This window comes from Somniosus microcephalus, chromosome 6 (assembly GCF_052327205.1).
Source record: "Somniosus microcephalus isolate GS21.2 chromosome 6, FLI_Smic_1.0, whole genome shotgun sequence".
Classification (NCBI taxonomy): domain Eukaryota; kingdom Metazoa; phylum Chordata; class Chondrichthyes; order Squaliformes; family Somniosidae; genus Somniosus; species Somniosus microcephalus.
The window spans coordinates 43,751,280-43,767,969 of NC_140992.1; the positions used below are offsets into that span (position 1 = coordinate 43,751,280).

The window sequence follows — 16,690 nt, forward strand, 5'->3', positions numbered from 1 at the left end:
CATCCAAGCAACACATTTATTGCAGGTTCCATTCTTCTGTTATCTGAATATTCTGTAATATCCACCAGTATGAGTTAATGAAAAGAAAGCTCTGGGCTACTAAAGACAGGTTTAGAATAGAGAGAACAGTGACTCGACCTTAAACAGAGCCACCATTTCACTAAGGGTGGTTTGTTTTTATTTAAAAAAAACTTACTGTACATAGGCAGCAATTTTCAGTTGGGTTTGCCTATGCTTTCTCATGACATTAACTGTTCTGTATCATTACAACACTAGCCACTGAAGCAAAGTGCTTACTGAAACCAACAAGAGGTGCCCATGTGTAGATAGCATTTGTTGCTTCTTTAGAATTTTGTGTCAGATGATATGAACATTTAAAATAAAAAGCACTATAAAGCAATACTGTTTTCCCTGTTTCATAGAACGCCAGAACAGTGCCCAAGTGTCGTGTCTCTGCTTTCTGAAAGCTATAACCCTCATGTTCGATATGGTGCTGCCCTAGCTCTGGGAATATGCTGTGCTGGAACTGGCAACAAGGTGAGGTCCTACTTGTTTTACAGTTAATTAATTACTTCAGTCACTGATTACCTGTTAAATGTTCTGAGAGTTCTGTAAAATTGAAGCAGTTTTTTTTAATGATTACCTATTTGATCATATCAAGTCACTAATGCATAATGTCAATAATCTAAACACTTCAAAATGAAATTTAATGTTTGCAATATTCCAAAAATAAAGCGTGACCCCTGCATGTGCAGAGCACAGCTGGTATATGTAGTCGGTGGAATGTTCAACCATTGGACATTCATTAGAAACTCTGATCTGCTAAGTCTTGGCGAAGGTATTTGAGAAAATGCTTTTGGATAGGCAGAGGCAAGAAAGTCACTGAGACTTCGTAAGAGGACGTGGATGTTCTGGCCAGAACATTATTTTGAAACAGATTGAAAAGTGCAGAGAATATATATAAAATATGTTTAGATGTTTCTTATATACTTTTTAAGTAGGTAGATGACTCCATGTTGAGAAATGGTATCTGGGCGTTGATGAAACTTTATAGTGTAACTGAAGGGATTACCAGAATGACAAAGGAGCTAAAACTTGGTGAGGATTGAAGAAAAAGCATCAGAACGGTTTGAATTGAAAGCGAGAGTTCCTCGGGCTGAAAATTATCATCCATCTTGTTCAGTACAGTATTATCATGCCCCTAGTGCAAGCAAAACAGTGTAAATTAGAGAACCCAAAGTATAGAGTAGAAGTTGAAATATGCAGACAATGTTTCCATTCTTAATGGATTCTTGGTTGCTGTCAATATGATTAATTAGCTGGGCGTTGGTGAAAAGAAGTGAGAACTAAAAATCTGCTTCCAAAAGACCAAGACTATGACCTTAGTGCAAGGATAAGCCTAGAATTATAAAGAAAGTGGGCATTCACGGTGAGCAGGTAATGGATGATATACCAGGCAAATTGTATGCTTGGCGCAGGGAGGTATGAAAAATGGGTGAAACGATGCAATGCTTTAACAGGAAGTATTTGAAATGGACTATGGAAATTACTATGGAGGAGGGGGGGGGGGGGGGAACATAACCTGAAATGTGGAAAATTGTATGATGCTTGTGTCCAGTTGACACTTGTGCATAGAGGTACATAAGCAAAGGCTAGATGTTTTTGAAGTGTGATGGGCAAGGAGAATGCTGGGCATCAGAGTGACCAATGAAAAGGAGTGGCCTATTGCAGCAGTGAGAAAGATTGTGTGATCTAGGGTTGAAGATCAGTGTAGGTAATGAAAAGGTAATGGAAAGTATCCAATCTGGGAGAAGACTGCATAGATGGTCAAAGCTGAGATGTTGGGTCTGTCTGAGAAGGCTTGAATATAAGAGTGACTGTAGAAAAATAGATGCAAATTACTGTGTGTGATATATAACATACAAATGTATGTGTGTGTATATATATATATATATATATCTCTATCATTTTTATTATATTATAATAAAGCGGTTGGTTTGTCTGTCTGTTTGTCTGTCTCTCCGCTATACACTCAAGTTATAGAGCGTACCTACACGCATGTTATATCAAAAGAAAGGTTATCATTAGGGGAGTCTAATAGGCGTATTTACTTTTTGGTCAGACAAAAATTGTTCGGACAGTATACAAAAAACGTTCAAAAATCCGCTCATTAGCGGTTGACCAATCCTACCTCTCATATTAGCGTCGAGTGACGTGCTGGTTGACCAATCCTACAGTTCAGTGACCTGATGGTTGACCAATCGGTGCGTCACGGGCGGGACCTAATCCTGCAGCCTCCTGAAACTTCGCCGCCATTTTTTTCATCCCCACAGCGACAGCACCAGCCAAACAAACCCCCACATTGCGGCTCCGGGAGCGGCAGGTGACTTGGAGTCACTCGGCCCGGGCCTCACAACCGCTCGGCCCGGGCCTCACAACCGCTCGGCCCGAGACACAGAGCGGGCGGGGGAGCGTCAGCGGCCGGCCGTAAACCGCGCCACCTGCAGCGCGGCGCCCGGCCCCACCGGGAGCTCAGCTGGGGTCTGTCTCGGCCCGAGAGCCCGGCCGGGCCTTCACCGCTAGGCCCCGCACGGCCACCGCGGCCGGGCTCAATTTTCAAAGCCCTTCCCCGGGTGCCAAAAGAGGGGGAGGGAGGGAGGCAGATGAGAGAGAGAGAGAGAGAGAGAGAGAGGGGACATACAGGGGCAGAGGGGGCAGGGAGAGGGGTAGGGAGAGAGAGGGGGAAGGTCAGTGGGTGGGTCAGGGAGGGAAAGAGTGACGCAGAGCGCGGGAGCGGCAGCGCCCAGTTGTAAACCACGCGGCCCAAAAAAGCCCTGGCGACGCCGGGCCCCCCCAGCTAGTAATATAATATGCGTGCGCAAATCACCACAGCAAAAACTAGTGACTTTTTTTCTCACTCTGACATTCACTTCCATCTATTTTGTTCACACATCCTACTTTGGTTGATCTGTGCTAACAGCAGATCTGGTTAGGATGCATTGTGGCTAACCACACAGATGACACTTTTTCTATATCGAATGTTACTTGTCCCATGTCAGCTCAAACCTGGATGTTTTCAAGTCCTGCTGTAGGCTGATACACACTGCTTCATTATTGGAGGTGTTGTGAATACAACTGAAAACTCTGAAATCATCAATAAGCGACCTCACTCCTGATTTTATGATGGAGGGAAAGGCATTGATGGGAGATGGTTGGGCAGAGGATGCTGCTCTGATAAGCTCCTACAGTGATATTCAGGGGCTGTAATGATTGGTCTGCAACAACCACATCCATCTTCCTATGTGTGAAGTATGACTCCAATCACTGATCTCAATTTGACAAAATTTTACTGGCAATGGTATATAATATCTACTGGATTACCATCCAGGTAACGCAAGTCTTTTCTTTCATCATCCACTAATTTGGGCACTTCCTCAAAGAGTGACAAAACAGTTACACAAAGCTCCTAATCGAACGTAACTAGATGGTTAGACTTTCATATAAAAAAAATGGTGTGTCTCTATTCTAATCTTCAATTTTTACTGTGTGTGCGTCCTAATCTTCAGATTTTTATCTGTACTACTAGAAGAATATGATAATTAGCTTTGCGCCTAGCATTATCTTTTCAGCTAGGTTCACATAAGTTTCTGCTTGTTTTAATTGTGTTTTCAAAAGCTGACACTGGAGATTTCCTTAATCCCCCTTTCAAAATGTAGGACTAAGGAAAGAGGGATTAAAAACCAATGTTAAACCCAATAGAATCATAGAATGATACAGCACTGAAGGAGGCCATTCGGCCATCGTGTCTGTGCCGGCTCTTTGAAAGAAAGATCTATCTAATTAGTCCCACGCCCCTTTTCATTCCCCATAGCCCTGTAAATTTCCCCTTCAGGTATTTCTTCAATTCCCTTTTGAAAGTTATTATTGAATCTGCTTCCACCACAAGTACAGGCAGTGCATTCCAGGTCACAAAAACTCGCTGCTTTTTTTCTTACGTCGCCTGTGGTTCATTTGCTAATGACCTTAAATCTGTGTTCTTTGGTTACCGACCCTTCTGCTACTGGAAACATAGGAACAGGAGTAGGCCATTGAGCCCCTCGAGCCTTTTCCGCCATTCAATGAGATCATGGCTGATCTGCGACCTAACTCCACATACACGCCTTTGGCCTATATCCCTTAATACCTTTGGTTAACAAAAATCTATCAATCTCGGATTTAAAATTAACAATTGATTTAGTATCAATTGCCGTTTGCAGAAGAGAGTTTCAAACTTCTACCACCCTTTCTCATTTACTCTCTCAAAACCCTTCAGGATTTTGAACCCCTCTATCAAATCTCCCATGATGGGCCAAATGGCCTCCTTTTGTGCTGTATCATTCTATGATTCCATTATTCAATTAGCCTATGTATTAGTTATGATGTCCAATTCATGAATCAACTGTAACTGTATTTATTTCCTTTTGAATTGGTTTGCATATGAAATTTAACTATACGTTTATTCCACTGTGTTTTGGTTATCTTTTCCAAATGAACAGTTACCGAATAGATTTCATGGGGTAACATTTCCGTGGGGGTTCTCCTGATCATTTGCCATAATTTTGCCAGAAACGGTGCAAATGGTCTTTTCCAGAATTTCTGCTGAAGTTTCAATGGACGATCGGAAAAACCCCTGTGGAAATTCCGGGCACATGTATACGTCGGTTTGCCAACAGTTCGCACATAAGTAAAATCACTGCTTAATTTACAAATTCCAATATGTGTATGCATTTCTGAACTAGATTGATTTGTCTTAATCTCTGCTTTGGTTTTAAAATCTCCATTTTGGTTTAAATGTAAGTTCTAAAGTGATATTGGTGAATTGTACATAGTACAGGAAACTCTCTTTTATCCAGCACTGACGGGACTGGCGTGGTGCCGGTTTAACAAAAAGTCCGGATTACAGAGAGGTATAGTAAAAGGTACGAGAGCTCCGTACACAGCAACAAATCCAGGCTTCCCTGTTGCTTAGCAACAGGTGCAGGAACCCCGGCCACAAGATCCAGGCTTCCCTGTTGCTTAGCAACAGGTGCAGGAACCCCGGTTACACAGCCACAGATCCAGGAACGGCCACTAATATAAAGTAAAACTTACCTGAACCTACTTCTGAATTTTGCCGGTTAACAGAGATTTCCGGTTATTTAGGTGCCGGTAAATCGAGAGTTTCCTGTACTATTAATGATTAATGCACCACTATGAATTCTTACAAAGAAAATTGGATTAGTGGCTTTGTATAATATTTGGTAATATATGTTAACGTTCAAAAACTGTTACCATGCATTCGAAAAAATCCTATTGAGATATCTATTGCATAAACCAAGCAATACATTGTGTAAAGAATATTTACAGTTTAAACTCTCTTTGTGCACCTTTTTAAATATATAAATCTGCTTAATTACTTACTGCTTAATGTGGGCCTTTCTTCCTTGCATTTAAAAGAAATATTTAAAATAAAAGCTGTAGATAGCCTTTTATGTACACATTGGAACCAATTCCATCTGTTTTTATAGTGCAGTGGCTTGGCTGTATAGCTAAGTTTAAATGATAAATTATAGTTATTAAATTCATCTGATTGTAAAGTTGTCCATTTTAAGAATCAGAATTACCTTAATAGGATTTCTGAGGTTATCATTCTATTCTAACGAGGCATGCAATATAAATTTTGCTTTTTTTTTAAATTGTAAAACTTTCAAATCTTATAACCATTTTAGTTATAAACTTTGAAATGATCTTCATGTCCAAAGAATAAAATACATTAGGGAAATGTATCTGTGTTTGAAAGTAAAATGTGCAAGTCAACTTACAGTATGGATTATGAGCATATTGGAAGCAGGGCAAATACTGTAAAAGTTAATCTGATCATTAAAGCATCCTTCACGTTTTGCTTCAAGAAGCACAGGAAGCCAACAGGAAAATTACAAATGTGTCCTTCCTAACAAGATGGTTTAATAACAGGTCATCGGGATGAGGGATTTCAGTTCTATGGCGAGAGAAGAGAAGCTGGGATTGTTCTCCTTCGAGCAGTGAAAGTTATGGGGATATTTAATAAGAGGTGTTCAGAATTAAATAAGGGGAAACTGTTTCCTGGACTATGTGGCAGATTTCTAAAACTTGCTGACTTTATGGGTAAGTTTAGTAAATGGTGATGCAGAATTTTTTTTTCTTTTTTAGTAAGTATTTGGGTGGGTCAGAAATTAAAATGGTTTGGAGAAATTGAGCAACGTAATTCGCTTATGTTATGGTAATTGCTGCTAATTAGTGGTTTTCAGAAAAAAAGCTTTGTGATTTTTTTTTGTGGTTTTCTCATTTTGTACCCGTCTCTTGAGTGAATCAATATCTTTAATATATACAGTACCACTAATTGAGTCACTCGGATAAACTGCAACAATTTATTTTTTGTATATGGATACATTTAAAGTGTGATGTACACATTTAATTTCCAACAAGCTACACCCAAGACTTTGGATCAATCTTGTTGCCTGATTTTTCATTCCTGCAGGAAGACGTCACAGCTTGTTCCAGTGTGGTTCATATCGGGAACTGAGTGCAACATAAAATAGAACCTGCGCCCTCCCACTATAGTATTGAGTGTTTTATTCTACGGCCACTTGGCACATGCTGCCCACGCATTTTACAATAACCACTTTGTATAATGAATGTGACTTATAGCAGCCCTAACAAATAGCTCAAATCTAGGATGGATAAATCTGGTCTGAAAGCCATCAGATGTCATTACTAAAGTGCTTGTTGTAGGCAGATACATTGTCTTGGATGTATATGGATGCACTGATTTCACTGTATACTCTGAGTGACTGGTACCTTGAGTTTGAAAATGATTAATGCTTAGCTTAAAAGTTCCAGAGCCAATAGCCTAGCACACCATCTGCTTTTCCATCTCCTGTTTAAGTAACAGTTTCTATTGCTTTACAGGAAGCCATAAACCTTTTGGAGCCAATGACTAATGATCCAGTGAACTACGTGCGCCAGGGTGCTCTGATTGCTTCTGCCCTTCTCCTAATCCAGCAGACTGAGATCACGTGTCCAAAGGTAAAGCTGAATACCAAACACGCATTCAATCCATTCAGATTATGAATATGCAGTACGCACAAATAAGTGGCCCGCACAGACACACCTTGCTGTTTACTGCAAATGAACTGCAATAGGGCTTCTGTAATTTTTGTATTAATCAGAAGTTTAATTACATAACCTCATGAATAAGTTCTTCGTCATTACTTCATTCTCTATGTACAAATTAATAAATCCAGATCATGTAAACTGTTGTGAACACTGCATTTTTGAGTTTGATCTTGTGCAGGAACCATATTGGTTCTGTGCTTTTTTTTCTTCTTTGTTACCCTGTTTAACTATACCTCTTCATTTTGGAAGCATATTTGTCATCAGCAGCAGTTTGTTCTGTTTTTACAACTTCTTAAATTCATCTTTAACACATTTATTAATTCATGTCAACAGTTATATTCTTGGATTTTGACTTTGTATATTTTAGCCAATTCTGTCTTGGAATTTATTTTTGGTCAATTCTGTCTTGGAATTTATTTTTGTAGTTAAGTCTGTTACCAAGACTTGCATTTACTCTTGTCACGCTATTCAGTTACTCTCTTCAGTTTGTTCTTGCCTTTGTTAATTCTGCTGATCAGGATCAGGTTTGTATATCTCTGTGTGGATCCTTTCCAGAGACCTGCACTAAAGAAAGAAAGAACTTCCATTTCTGTAGCAGTTTTCAGATCCATAGGACTTCCCAAAGCGCTTTACAGCCAGTAAATTACTTTTGAAACAAAAGAAAAATACTGCGGATGCTGGAAATCTGAAATCAAAACAGAAAATGCTGGAGACACTCAGCAGGTCAGGCAGCATCTGTGGAGAGAGAAACAGAGTTAATGTTTCAGGTCAATGACCTTTCGTCAGAACTACTTCAAAATACTCTAGAAGTTTAGTCATTGTTGTTATATCGGCAAATGTGGCAGCTAATTTGCTCAAGGTCCTATAAACAGCAAATGAGATAAATAACCAGGTACAGGAAACTTTGTGCTATCCGGCACCCACGGGACCGAACTGCTGCCATTGCCTCAAAACTGCCGTACTCTCCAGAGTTAATGTTGAGAGATAGGGAGATTCTTATCTCCGTATTTGACAACAAACACTGTTGCTTAGCAACAGCTTCTAAACACTCGGGTGTGGCCCTAAAGCTCTGTAGCTGAAGCTGTTGCTATAGCTACAGACCTTGCACAGCTTGACTGTTCAAACAAAGCAAAAAAAACAAACATGAATAAAAAACGGCTGCTGATTTTTGCCGGTGGCTCCAGATTGCCGGATAGCTCACCTCCGGATAGCACAAAGTTTCCTGTAATTACTTTTGGTGCTATTGATTGAGGGGAGAACTCCCCAGCTCCATTTTGAATAGTGCCATGGGGTCTTGTACGTCCACCTGAACAGGCAGATGGGGCTTCTGTTTAATGTCTTATCTGAAAGATGGCACCTCCTACTATGCAACAATCCCATAGTACTGCATTGAAATATCACCTTGAGTTATGTGCTCAAGTCTGAAGTGGAGCTTGAAGCCACAACCTTTTGACTCGGGTGAGAATGCTACCACTGAGGCAAGCTGACACTTCAGAATAAAACAAAAACCTCTTATGAGCATTTCACTATTTCCAGAAGCGCGCACATGTTCTAGGCTAAGTAGCCAAGCTTACCATGAATATTAATGTTTAACAGTTCTGACGAAAGGTCATCGACCTGTAACGTTAACTCTGTTTCTCTCTTCACAGATGCTGCCTGACCTGTTGAGTTTCTCCAGCATTTTCTGTTTTTATTACAGTTTCTCTCTATTCTGTCTAGACCCCTCATGATTTTGAGCACCTCTATCAAATCTCCTCTCAACCTACTCTGCTCTAAGGAAAACAACCCCAGCTTCTCCAGACTATCCATGTAACTGAAGTCCCTCAACCCTGGAACCATTCTTGTAAATCTTTTCTGCACCCTCTCTAAGGCCTTCACATCCTTCCTAAAGTGCGGTGCCCAGAATTGGACACAATACTCCAGTTGAGGTTTTATAAAGGTTTACCATAACTTCCTTGCTATTTATGAAGCGCAGGATCCCATATGGTTTTTTAACCGCTTTTGCAACCTGCCCTGCCACCTTTTAACAATTTGTGCACATACACTCCCAGGTCTCTCATGTACCCCCTTTAGAATTGTAACCCTCCTCATTCTTCCTACCAAAATGTATCACTTTGAACTTTTGTGTTAAATTTCATCTGCCATGTGTTCGCCCATTCCACCAGCCTGTCTATGTCCTCTTGAAGTCTATCACTATCCTCCTCACTGTTCACTATACTTCGAAGTTTTGTGTCATCTGCAAATTTTGAAATTGTGCCCTGTACACCCAAGTCCAAGTCATCAATATAAATCAAGAAAAGCAGTGGTCCTATTACCGACCCTGGGGAGCACCACTGTATACCTCCCTCCAGTCTGAAAAACAACCGTTCACCACTGTTTCCTGTCACTTAGCCAATTTTGTATCCATGCTGCCACTGTCCCTTTTATTCCATGGGCTTCAACTTTGTTGGCAAGCCTATTATGTGGCACTTTATCAAATGCCTTTTGGAAGTCCATGTACACCACATCAACCGCATTGCCCTCATCAACCCTCTCTGTTACCTCATCAAAAATCTTGATCAAGTTAGTTAAGCACGATTTGCCTTTAACAAATCCGTGCTGGCTTTCTTTAATTTTTCCACACTTGCCCAAGTGACTGTTAATTTTGTCCCGGATTATCGTTTCTAAAAGCTTCCCCACTACCGAGGTTAAACTGACTGGTCTGTAGCTGCTGGGTTTATCCTTGCAGTTTTCCAGTCCTCTGGCACCACCCCTGTATCTAAGGAGGATTGGAAGATTATGGCCAGTACCTCTGCAATTTCCACCCTTGTCTCCCTCAGCATCCTAGGATGCATCCCATCCGGCCCTGGTGACTTATCTTTTAAGTACGGCCGGCCTTTCTAGTACCCCCTTTATCAATTTTTATCCCATCCAGTATCTCAACTACCTCCTCTTTCACCATGACTTTGGCAGCAGCATCTTCCTTGGTAAAGACAGATGCAAAGTACTCATTTAGTACCTCAGCCATGCCCTCTGCCTCAATGCGCAGGTCTCCTTTTTGGTCCCTAATCGGCCCCACCCCTCCTTACTACCCGCTTACTATTTATATACCTGTAGAAGACTTTTGGATTCCCTTTTATGTTAGCTGCCAGTCTATTCTCACACTCTCTGGGCTGGACTGTGCATGTGGGTTGTTTGAAGCAAATAACTTAGTTTGAAATGGCTAAAGAAGTCAATTTTTCAGGATCAGCAGGAAACATAGAAGATAGGAGCAGGAGTAGGCCATTCGGCCCCTCGAGCCTGTTCTGCCATTTAATGAGATCATGGCTGATTATCCAAATTCAGTACCCTGTCCCTGCTTTCTCCCCAGATCCCTTGATCCCTTTAGCCTTAAGAAATATATCTAACTCCTTCTTGAATATATTTAATAAGTTGGCCTCAACTGCCTTCTGTGGTAGAGAATACCACAGGTTCACCACTCTCTGGGTGAAGAAATTCCTCCTCATCTCAGTCCTAAATGGCTTACCCCTTATCCTTAGACTGTGACCCCTGGTTCTGGACTCCCCTGCCATCGGGAACATCCTTCCTACATCTAGTCTGTCTAGTCCTGTTAGAATTTTATAAGTTTCAATGAGATCCCCTCTCATTCTTCTAAACTCCAGCGAATATAAGCCTAATCGACTCAAAATCTCTTCATACGTCATTCCTGCCATCCCAGGTACCAGTCTGGTGAATCTTCACTGCACTCCCTTCATGGCAAGAACATCCTTCCTCAGATAAGGCGACCAAAACTGCACACAATACTCAAGGTGTGGTCTCACCAAGGCCCTATACAACTGCAGAAATACATCCTTGCTCCTGTACTCGAATCATCTCGCTATGAAGGCCAACATACCATTTGCCTTCTTAACCACCTGCTGCACCTGCATGCTTACCTTCAGCGACTGGTGCACAAGGACACCCAGGTCTCGTTGCACTTCCCCTTCTCCCAATCTATTGCCGTTCAGATAATCTGTCTTCCTGTTTTTGCCACCAAAGTGGATAACCTCACATTTATCCACATTATACTGCATCTGCCATGCATCTGCCCAATCACCCAACCTGTCCAAATCATACTGGAGTTTCTCGGCATCCTCCTCACAGCACACATGCGCACCCAGCTTTGTGTCGTCTGCAAACTTGGAGATATTACATCTAGTTCCCTCGTCTAGATCATTAATTTATATTGTGAATAGCTGGGGTCCTGGCACTGATCCCTGCGGAACCCCACTAGTCGCTGCCTGCCACTCGGAAAAAGACCCGTTTATTCCAACTCTTTGCTTCCTGTCTGCCAACCAGTTCTCTATCCAAGTTAGTACCTTACCTCCAATCCCATGTGCTTTAACTTTGCACGCCAACCTCTTATGCGGGACCTTATCGAAAGCCTTCTGAAAGTCCAAATACACCACATCCGCTAGTTCTCCCTTGTCTATTCTACCAGTTACATCCTCAAAAAATTCCAGATTAGTCAAGCATGATCACCTTTTGTAAATACATGTTGACTTTGTCCGATCCTGTCACTGTTTTCCAAGTGCTCTGCTATTACATCTTTTATAATGGACTCTAGCATTTTTCCCACTACCGATGCCAGGCTTACCAGTCTATAATTTCCCCATTTTCTCTCTACCACCTTTTTAAATAGTGGGGTTTCATTAGCTGCCCTCCAATCCATGGGAACTATTTGAGAGTCTATAGAATTTTGGAAGATGACCAGCAATGCATCTACTATTTCCAGGGCCACTTCCTTAAGAACCCTAGGATGTAGATTATCAGGCCCTGGGGATTTATCGGCCTTCAATCCCGTCAATGTCCCTAACACCATTTCCCTACAAATACTGATTTCATTCAATTCCTCCCTCTCATTAGACCCTATGTTCCCCGAAATCTCGGTGGGGTTATTTGTGTCCTCCTTTGTGAAGACAGAACCAAAGTATGTATTTAATTGGTCTGCCATTTTGTTCCCCATTATAAATTCCCGTGATTCTGACTGCAAGGGACCTACGCTTGACTTCACCAATCTTTTTCTCTTCACATATCTATAGAAGCTTTTACAGTCAGTTTTTATGTTCCTGCAAGCTTACTCTCGTATTCTATTTTCCCCCTCTTAATTAATCCCTTTGTCCTCCTTTGCTGAATCCTAAACTGCTCCCAATCGAAATGAAAGAATGAACTTGCATTTAAGTAGCATCTTTCACAACCTCAATACGTGCAGAAGCACTTTACAGCTGATGAAGTACTTTTGAAGTGTAGTCTTTCTGTAATGTAGAAAACATGGCAGTCAATTGTGCACTGCAAGGTCCCTCAAACAGACCAAAATGACCATTTAATCTGTTTTAATGATTTTGGTTGAGTGGTAAATATTAGCCGGGACACCGGGGAGAACTAACCTGCTTTTCCTAGAAATAGTGCCATTTGATCTTTTATATCTACCTGAGGGGGCAGCTGAGACATTGGTTTAATGTCTCATCTCATCCAAAAGATGGCACCGTCAACAATGCAGCACTCCCTCAGTGCTCAAGTCTCTGGCATGGGATTTGAACCCACAACCTTCTGACTCCAAGGCAGGAGTGTTACCACTGAGCCAAGGGTGACACTTAGCAAGGTCATGAATCCTGTGCTCAGAGTCTATCTTGTGTGATATTTCATTCTGTCAGGTGTTTACACTCCCAAGAGCCCAATGTTGAGCTTTTTGGGACTCTTCCAAATTTAATAGATTTAGAATCTTTTTTCCAGATTCTAGGAAAGCTTGAGGGAGTTTTCCCAGACATGGGAGCAATATTCTAGTCTTGGGTGGATGTGGTCTGGATAGTGACTTGGTTGATTAGAGAAATTGTGTTTGGTGTGAAAGAGGAAGTCACGTTTCTTGGAGGCAGCTTCAGCAGTGGGAAAAATGTGGATTATCCTTTATATCAAAGGCACAGCATGAAAGCAAGTATTTGTTGAAAGTTTGATTTGAAATCAGGACTGCGAGGCCAATATTTACAGACCCAGTGATACCTCAGTCGGATTCAAAGCATTGCTCATCAGCTTTACCATGGGAAGTCTTGATTTGTTGTGAGTTCAGTAGTATTAGTCAAGCTCTTTTACTCTAATTCTACAATATTAGAAGAACAGTTGCTGCATTATATTTTTAAGTTCATTCAGCTGTGCTGTGGGTCTGTCATTCTTGCGCGCTCTCTCTCACTCTTCCCTTTTTCTCTCCTTTCTCTTTCTTGCTCTGTTGGTCTCTTGTTCTTTCTCACATTCTCTTCCTCTCACACTCTCTTGGTTTCTTTTCCTCTTTCTCTCCAAACTGCAGATCAGAAATCGTTTTTTCAGAATGTTGCAACCTGTAAACCTTTAATTCAACAGTATCTGTGCAAGTTAACTTTGTAGCTTCTGTGTACATGAATTTAACTTGCTTGCTCTTTTATATGTTAAAAATGTTTAATCTTCAGTGCAAATGCTGATTTGTATGAAAAATGTGCTTTGCGAGTGGTATAATTTAAAATGAGGACTTTCTCAAACCATGGTTCATTGCAAGAACTGAAGGAACTTGTGTTTTATATGGCGAATTCGACATCCTCGGGACACCCCAAAACGCTTCACAACCAATGAAGTAGATGAAGAAAAGCCAAAGAGGGTAGAAAGTAATGTAAAAGAGATTAACAAAAATACAAAATGGGCTGAAATAATGGTCTAAATAGAGCATGACATGTAAGGTTAAAAATTTAGTCAATGTGATTAATAGGAACCTTTTTAAATATACAAGAATGGCTGTCTGAGAGAAATGACAAGGCAGTCTTCTGAACCTTGCGAGGACATTACTTGCTTGAATTCACTCCCATATATCCATTATTTTTCAATACGATCCATCGTGGTGGCAGGTGTCTTTAGTTTAAACAGCCACACTGCTTTATGCATTAGGTGTATAATGATGCCTTTCCTGACAAACTAACAGTAGTCACTGGAAGTTTATCTAGAAAAGTGGTTATTACCATAAATTATAGAACAACTAGCTGGGGGGAGCCCGGCTTTGCCAGGGCTGTTTTGGGCCGGGCAGTTTAAATCGAGTGCCAGGCTTTGGGGCCTCTCTGTGTCCCTCTGAATCTGGTGCCGGGCAACATTTTAAATCGAGTCCCAGGCTTTTGGGCCCTGTCTGTGTCCCTTTGTGAATCTGCTGCCGGGCAACATTTCTACCTTTTTAATACCTTGAAAGTGAAAGTACTTATAAAACGTTTTTGGTAAATCTTATGTTATTTTTAAAAGAGAAACTAACTTTTTCAAAGCTGGATGATCAAAGGGCTTTCAGGCCCTGTCTCTCTCTCCCTGTGTGAATCTGCTGCCGGGCAACATTTCTACCTTTTAATACCTTGAAAGATGAAAGTGAAAGTACTTATAAAACGTTTTTGGTAAATCTTATGTTATTTTTAAAAGAGATACTAACTTTTTCAAAGCTGGATGATCAAAGTAGTTTGAGCTGGAAGCTGAAGTAATGGCTGTGAAACAATGGCTGCCAGATCCCTGAGATGAAAACGATTAGTCCCGCCCCCCCCACACACACACACCGATTGGCCAACCATCAGGGGACCGTACTGTAGGTTGGTCAATCGTGACGGCACAGGATTGGTCGAACCTTGACGTCAGTCAATCAATGCTAGCAGATAATGAGTTTAATTTTGAAGGTTTTTTGCATAAGGCGCGAACAATTTTCGTCCGACCGAAAAGTAAATACGCTTACCAGCGTCCCGGAAGCGTAAGCTTTCTTCGGAGGTAACGCGCGCGTAGGTACGCCGTATAACTTTCGAGCGCATAGCCGGACAGACGCACACCCGAGGACAGACAGAAGGACAGACAGAAGAACCGCTTTATATTATATATATACTAGCTGGGGGAGCCCGGCAGTGCCAAGGCTTTTTGAGGGCATGTTGTTGTTGGGAGAGAGAGAGGAAGTGACTGGGGGGGAGAGAGAGAGAGGGAAGGAGAGAGAGAGGGAAGGAGAGAGAGAGGGAAGAGGAGAGAGAGAGGGGGAAGGAGAGCGAGAGAGAGAGAGAGGGAAGGAGAGAGGGAGAGGGGGAAGGAGAGAGAGTGAGGGAAGGAGAGAGAGAGATTGGGAGTGTGAGAGAGAGATTGGGAGTGTGAGAGAGAGAGATTGGGAGTGTGAGAGAGAGATTGGGAGTGAGAGAGATTGGGAGTGAGAGAGAGAAAGATTGGGAGTGAGAGAGGGAGAGACTGGGAGTGAGAGATTGGAAGTGAGAGAGAGAGAGAGATTGGGAGTGAGAGAGAGAGAGAGAGATTGAGAGCGTGAGAGAGAGAGATTGAGAGCGTGAGAGAGAGAGATTGGGAGCGTGAGAGAGATTGGGAGCGTGAGAGAGAGAGAGATTGGGAGTGTGAGAGAGAGAGAGATTGGGAGTATATAAATAATGCGATTGTATATTTATACACTCAGGGATATACCTGTTTATACACTGTATGAATAGAACTGCGTTTATGTGTTCAACCATAAATGTATTATGATGCTTTGGCAACATAAGATGTACCTTATCATGCCAATAAAGCGATTTGAATTTGAGAGAGAGAGATTGGGAGTGTGAGAGAGCGAGATTGGGAGTGAGAGAGAGAGAGAGAGACTGGGGAGAGAGTGGGGGAGAGAGAGAGAGACGGGGGGTAGAAAGAGACGGGAGAGAGAGAGAGAAACTGGGGGGGGAAGAGAGAGCGACTGGGGGGGGAAGAGAGCGACTGGGGGGGGAAAGAGAGCGAGTGGGGGGGGGAAGAGAGCGCGAGTGGGGGGGAAGAGAGAGCGAGTGGGGGGGGAAGAGAGCGAGTGGGGGGGGAAGAGAGCGAGCGAGTGGGGGGGGAAGAGAGAGCGAGTGGGGGGGGGGAAAGAGAGGAGCGAGTGGGGGGGAAGAGAGAGAGCGAGTGGGGGGGAAGAGAGAGAGAGCGAGTGGGGGGGGGAAGAGAGGAGCGAGTGGGGGGAAGAGAGAGCGAGTGGGGGGGGGGAAGAGAGAGCGAGTGGGGGGGGGGGAAGAGAGAGCGAGTGGGGGGGGGAAGAGCGAGCGAGTGGGGGGGGTGTGGTAAACCACTGTAGTTCACTGTGTTCACTGTTGTTGTTGTTGTCGTTCACTCTTGTTTCATTGTTGTGCCTGACTATGCCTCAGCTGACTCCGCCCCTGGGCTACCGAGTATAAGAGCGGCCGCATGGCAGCTCCTGGCATTCGGTCGTCCACTAGAGGCATAGTCCTGATCTGTCTGAAGTGCAATTCAGTAGTTAATAAAAGCCTGTTGTTCTGAACTCTGCCTAGCCTTTATTAGAATTGATAGCGCATCAGGGGGAAGAGCGAGCGAGTGGGGGGGGGGGGGGCGAAGAGCGAGCGAGTGGGGGGTGGGAAGAGAGAGCGAGTGGGGGGGGGGAAGAGAGAGCGGAGTGGGGGGGGGGAAGAGAGAGCGAGTGGGGGGGGGAAGAGAGAGCGAGTGGGGGGGGGGAAGAGAGAGCGAGTGGGGGGGGAAGAGAGAGCGAGTG

The 16,690-nt window shown here is 42.8% G+C and overlaps 1 protein-coding gene across 1 annotated transcript in view; it reads left to right on the forward strand.

Moving 5' to 3' along the window:
- The window catches only part of psmd1 (proteasome 26S subunit, non-ATPase 1), a 133,490-nt gene that overhangs the window by 91,290 nt on the left and 25,510 nt on the right, over positions 1-16,690 (forward strand). The window contains exons 17-18 of the mRNA XM_085990101.1: positions 423-537; positions 6,967-7,083. Of these exons, the coding sequence (XP_085846227.1) occupies positions 423-537; positions 6,967-7,083 (232 nt within the window). The remainder of the gene's footprint in view (positions 1-422; positions 538-6,966; positions 7,084-16,690) is intronic.